Source organism: Antennarius striatus, chromosome 13, assembly GCF_040054535.1.
Source record: "Antennarius striatus isolate MH-2024 chromosome 13, ASM4005453v1, whole genome shotgun sequence".
Taxonomy (NCBI): Eukaryota; Metazoa; Chordata; class Actinopteri; order Lophiiformes; family Antennariidae; genus Antennarius; species Antennarius striatus.
The window spans coordinates 7,515,001-7,521,319 of NC_090788.1; the positions used below are offsets into that span (position 1 = coordinate 7,515,001).

Genomic DNA, 6,319 nt, shown 5'->3' on the forward strand with positions numbered 1-6,319 from the left:
TCCTCACGGTTAATGGGTTCCAGGAACCACACGCGATTAACGAATTCCGCGATAGAGAGACAAACTATTCATCCTATTATTTATGGTAATTTAAACGTTTATGAACCCTCCCCATACTGATATTAAACCACCTTCTATCTGTATCACCTCTGTATTACCTAAGTCCGAGACTCACGGAACGGAGTGCTTTTCTGGATGCTGTCAGCCAATAGAATGCGCGTACAGTATCACGTGATTGCCTACCAAAAATCCGTGATGAGGTGAAGTTGCGGGCATTGATGTGTGAGGGTGAACTGTTTTACTTTTTCTGTCTTTTTTTCTTTTTTGTATTTTCATCAATGTTCTAATTCAGTCCTCTTAATCATAATACATGCCAAAACACAACTTGCAGGCATAAAAAGATGATTGTTAAATAAAATAAAGTCTATAGAATATGGCGTCTCTGCGGCACACCTTTCAAACTTTTCCCTGAAATTTCCCTTTTTCTGAAAATTATCATCTCGAACACCCACTCTCTTGTTAAAAAAACAAACAAAATTTAGACATAGATAACACATCCTCAGAATAATCCTTTAAATGCAGTTATGTCTAGATGGAGAAGTTGTGTCTTCAATTAACAAAACATAGAATTTAGTAATTTCATAATACATTCAATAATACATTTTATTTTTTGGACAGGGAATGTCACTGTCACCTCTCAGAGGACTGTTTACCTATCCGAACCGCTACATGGGAGCAGCAGGACCAGTTCCTCCAGCTCTCCTCACCTGTACCTCAGCCTCCACGATGTCCAGGACCCCCTCTTACCACAACCCTCAGCCTTGGTTACGATTCAACCCCTATGTGATCCCCAGCTCTGTCATCTCGAGACAAAGCCTGCCCACAGATTGGCTGACAGTTCAACCTCACTCTGAGCCGGCTAAGTCAAGGAGCAGAGAGTCGAGTCCTATATCTGACAATCAGAACAATAAAACCAAGACCAAACAGTCTGCTTCAATGAAATACCTCCAGGATTCTTTGAATGAGCTGCATAAAATACATGGTCTGGTGAGAGGACTTGGCAAACCACTTCCACCACAATAGAACATCACTCCCACAGATGAGGAGCATTGACTGACTGGTGGACGAACAGACAAGTTCATGAAGCTTCACTTAATAACCACGTAAAAATTTAGATTTAAAACTGCATGTGTTGCTGCTACTTATGTAGTTATCTCACCGCTAAATATGCAATGATTTTGTGATATGATTCTTTGTAATATTTTAGCAATCACTCACACGCACACACACACACACACACACACACACACACACACACACACATACATATACTGTATGTATCATGTAAATAAAGCAGATAAACCAGTGTTTACTAATTTACAAAAACAATGAGAGCAATATTCAAATAATAATAGCAATACTATTTGTTTTGTCACTATGTTATTACTGTTTATTATAAACTATTATACAATAATAATTTATGGTAATGATAATGTGATAATAATAAATATAACAATAATAACAATTGGGGAAATTAAGCTGCTAAAATCTTTTATAGAAGGACAATAATACTATTTAAATATTTCATTTTTTTCATTTCATTTTCTGGGGAGCTGGAGCCTATCTCAGCTGGCATGGGGCGTGAGGCGGGGGACACTCCGGGCACGATGCCGGTGCACCGCGGAGACACACACAAAGACAGACAACCATGCACACACACACTCACTCCTACGGGCAATTTGGGACCGGCCACCTGAAGCGCATGCTTTTGGAGGTGGGAGGAAGCCGGAGAACCCGCAGAGAACTCACATAGAGACGGGGAGAGCATGCAAACTCCTCACAGAGCGGGACTCGAACCCGAAACTGCCATGTTGTGAGGTGACAGCGCTACCCACTGTGCCACCGTGCCGTCCGCTATTTAAATATAATTTTTCTAAATAGAAAGGATAATTATCACTTCATTCCATATAATTATGTTACACAGCTATTTTAGCTTTTATATTCAACTATGAAACATCACTAATCAAAGCCTTTTAAGACTTAATGCTTTAAATAATTTCTGAAGAAACTGCCAATGAGATCTGTGAAAAGTGTTTGCTACCTAACAATTCATAGTTTTACTTTTCAGTTTTTATGAATATTTATGACAATGCTTTGTGTATTTTTTACGAAAATACTAATAAAAATAATGAAATGAATGAATGAGTTAATGAAATACAAAGCAGTTCCAGCAGATCTGTCATGCTGAAAACACAAGGAAATACTGTTATCTCAGCTGCATTTTGTTGGTTTTTTAGTTTTGATTCTGTCATGGTTCTGTTCCTTTTGTATACTCGACAGGTCTGTTTTTGTGTTTAAGCTCATTTTCTTCTGGCAGGTCAAGCTGTGGCAGAGGGTGTGGCTGGCTCTTAGCAGCCTGAGCAATAAAACTGTTAATTTTTTCTTTTGAGTCAGTATCTGCTCCTTCTGGTCCAGACACAAACAATCATACAAGATTCACTCCAAGCAAACTAAGACTGGATCATATATATATGACAGCTGACAAGAAAACAAAAGAGGGAAATTACTTCCCAAGTGTTTCACAACAAAACCAATGAAAAGATGTTCACATCAATTTAATAACTGACATAGTTGATCCTTCAACATTATCACAATAGATGCTGTGGAAAAAATTTCTATGTGGTTGTACTTCAGGCTGCTGCACACCAAGACGTCATCTGCAATGTGTCTGCCCATACACAAATATCATCTAGAAAGCAATGTCCCTATGATTTTGATGTTTTCATGTCCCGCAACCCTTCATAGCTGAGGAAATGTGTTTAGAAGATAAATGAATGAATGAATGAATAAATACATGAAAGAATGAGCGAATGAAAGAATGAGTGAATGTTTTCATGTCCTGATTGTGGGAAACTGGATTACCTGTGGGTCCTGTGGTTGTCTTGATAAATTCCTCTACGTGTAAAATGAATGTTGAACAATGCTTTGATGAAATGTTTATTATATTTATTGTGTTTGGGATTGTGATGGGCAAAGCTGCAGACAGCACACATAATGTCAATTACATTACATATATGTCAATCCAAAGTTAATTTTAAAAAAATATTTAAGATTTCTCTGCTGTTCAAAATCCCTGGTGGGTACTTTTTTAGTGCAACACAAGGGTTAAATTATGAATTGACACTTTTAAGTGTAGTCCAAAAATGTTCCTTTTTCATAGTTATTTGTGCAAAAAAAAGTAATAAATACATCAGGTATTTTTTTCCAAGGAGTATATTTGATTTTGAAGATCCTCTCAGACCTCTATCATGTCCATTTTCACCTTGACTGAGCAAAATATTCACTGACATCACCCCTGGCTCAAAAATATATGTCAAAGTCAACTGCTAAGTTTTGCCAAATTGTACCTAGGGAGCTGAAGAGAGACAGGCCATCATCTACCTGTCTGTCAGTTTCACTTGTTGTCTAGTGATCTTTGCCATTGTCCAAACCTTACAGATTGCAAACCACTGGTCTCTGAAGCCATCTTGTGGATCACAATGGCAGTGGTGAAGCATTTTTCCCCTTTTAAACTACAGGTGCATGTTCAGTACAGTTCCAGGAAGTAATATTTTGACCGATTATATTAGCACTGAGAATTATTTCACTAAGACGAAATGTTGACAGTTATGGCATTAATTATCTTTATTGCTTTCCTTTCCTAATGATACTGTAGCTTTCTCACTGTCTCTCTCTTTTTCATCTGCAATGGCTCTTTCTGTCTTTCAACTCTTCCTCTTTTCCCCAGAGGTTATTGTTCCCACATCATTGGTATCCAATGTTTATTATATGATGTTGCGTTTCTGTAGAATAAAGTGTCCAGTTTTGACCTGCTCCTTTTAGAAAGTGCTTTTAGATATATCTTGCTTTGTTTTGTTGGAGGTAAATAACATTAACTTGACTTGGAATGTATTTATTTAATACAGGCTTTTATCAAAATCAATTATGCAGAAAAAAATGATCATGAAAAACAGTACTTGAATAAGTACTCGAGTTGTTAAATTATGCATTATGCCATTGAGACTTCAATTCAGTTTAGCATTGAATAACATGCAGAACTAAATGTTTCATTTCACAGGTCATGCAGCATAGCATGTCTACTCTGCAACATTTTGAGTGCATCATTCTCTTTTAAGATTCAGAGCTTCAAGGATCTAAGGAAAAATGATCCAGCAGCAACACCTCAAACTTTTCTCTCCAGGCCTCTCTCAAGCAGGCATTATGCATCTTGTATTTATGGATCCCACGATTAACTCATGGGCATATTATGATATGATATACTCCTATAGATATTAACAACCTAGATTGATACTTTTACAAAATGTCTTGATCTGAATATAATGACTATATTGCAAATGTTATACATTCATTCATTGTCTACCGGGCGGCAGTGGCTCAGTGGTAAAGCGGGCGGTAGAGCGGGTCGTCCTATGATTTAAGATCGGCGGTTCGATTCCCGCTCCCGCCCCCCAAAAATACCCGGAGGTGAGCTAACAGTGGGAGGTGTCAGCTCATCTCTGGAGCACTGCCGAGGCACCCTTGAGCAAGGTGCCGTCCCCTTTACAAATTGCTCATTTGAGGCGCACCAAGAAGGAGCTGCCTGCCACTCTACCTCCCCTGCATGCCTACAGGCCCCTTTGTGTGTGTGTGTGATACAGGGGCCTGTACTCACATATATGTATGCATGCGTTTGTAATCAGTAGCTAGAGTGTGCTTCTTAATTTCCCTTCGGGGATCAAACCAGTATATAAAATTAAAATTAAAAAATTAAATTAAAATTAAATTAAATTAAATTAAATTAAATTAAATTAAATTAAATTAAATTAAATTAAATTAAAAAATTACCGCTTCATTTGCTGTGGTGGGAGCTGGACCCTATCCCAGCTGAGAGCGTGAGGCGGGGGAAACTCTGGGCTCGACGCCAGTGCACCACGGAGCAAATGTTATTGTTATACTTAATTTTACAAAAGTACCCCACTAAATTTACTTACACGTATTAGTTTTTGGGTATATTTTTTGGTTGTTTTTGCTTTGGTATCACCCACATGCTTGGACTGCATCTTGGAAGCAGTATTTCAGATTTTTAAATTTTTTTAAAACAAATTGCTCTGTTAGTACTGCAGTGCACTGGCGTCGTGCCCGGAGTGTCCCCCGCCTCACGCCCTATACCGCCGAGATAGGCTCCGGCTCCCCGTGACCCGCTGCGGCGTATATAGCGGTGGTAATCTGAAGATGACTTACTGACTGACCCTGTTAGAAGGTGTTCTTTTCTCTTTTAGTGTCTTGCACTTTAGAGTTTCAAACAAACTTATAATTAGGCAAAAATTTCTTCTTTCATTTAGGGTGGGGTGGCGTGTGCCCCCCAAAACGATCAAAAAGCACCTATGGATTATGGGTCTAGATGAGATCAACTTTGGCAATCAATTTTTTCAGCAAAGATGAACAACCTTAAATGTCAAAAAGTCCATAGAATTTAGTTTACTGAAAATCAGCCAACAATAAAACAAGTCTCCTTTTTCCCCTCTTGGATTTGAACATATTTAGACGTCTTTTGTTTTACTTTAGTGACTTATGTTATTGGACAAATAATTCTTGGCAGCTCCTTACAGTTTTGGAACTTCAACCTGTGCAGATGCGGATTTTTTTTTCCATTTATCAATTGTGAGATTCTGAACTTAAACGTTACTATATTCCTAGAACTACACTCGCACTGACATGGTGCGCCGGACGTGTTTCTCTTATTTATAATCTTCTCCTCCAAGACTCGCCCCTCCTTCGGTACGTCTACGAAATCCGCCCACAAAAATCGCGCTGGTTTATGATTGGTTCCCTTCGAACGAAGTCTGCCTAGATCTATGTGAAGTAGATATTACATTACTAATGTGTTCCGGTTTCACTGATAACTATGCTTTGATGTGCAAGATAATGTTCATTGTTAAATAAATTACACTTTCTATTTGACCTGTTAATGTAAATAGTTAATTGTTGAGAATGGCAGCAGACCTAATAATCTAATTATTTGTGTACGGAGTCGTCCTTGCCTGAGACCACTATGTTCTATTCACAGGAAAACATTCACAGAGGCAGTACTGTATATAAATAAAAGAAAAAGATATATCGGCCTAACACTACACAGGATTTCTAATGCACAAACCTCTACAAAAACAATTTCGTTTCTCTATTGAGTCATTTCCCTGGAATTTCAAAAGCTTCATAATAAACTATAATATATGATAATAATAATAATAATAATATAACTCCTATAGGTGTACCGGCCTGA

At 38.0% G+C, this 6,319-nt stretch overlaps 1 protein-coding gene across 1 annotated transcript in view; it reads left to right on the plus strand.

The window, feature by feature from the left end:
• The window catches only part of LOC137606134 (T-box transcription factor TBX3-like), a 6,772-nt gene extending 3,840 nt beyond the window's left edge, over positions 1–2,932 (plus strand). Inside the window, exon 7 of the mRNA XM_068331232.1 lies at positions 679–2,932. Coding sequence (XP_068187333.1) covers positions 679–1,083 — 405 coding nt within the window. The 3' untranslated portion in view covers positions 1,084–2,932. The remainder of the gene's footprint in view (positions 1–678) is intronic.
• The last annotated feature ends 3,387 nt before the right edge of the window (positions 2,933–6,319 follow it).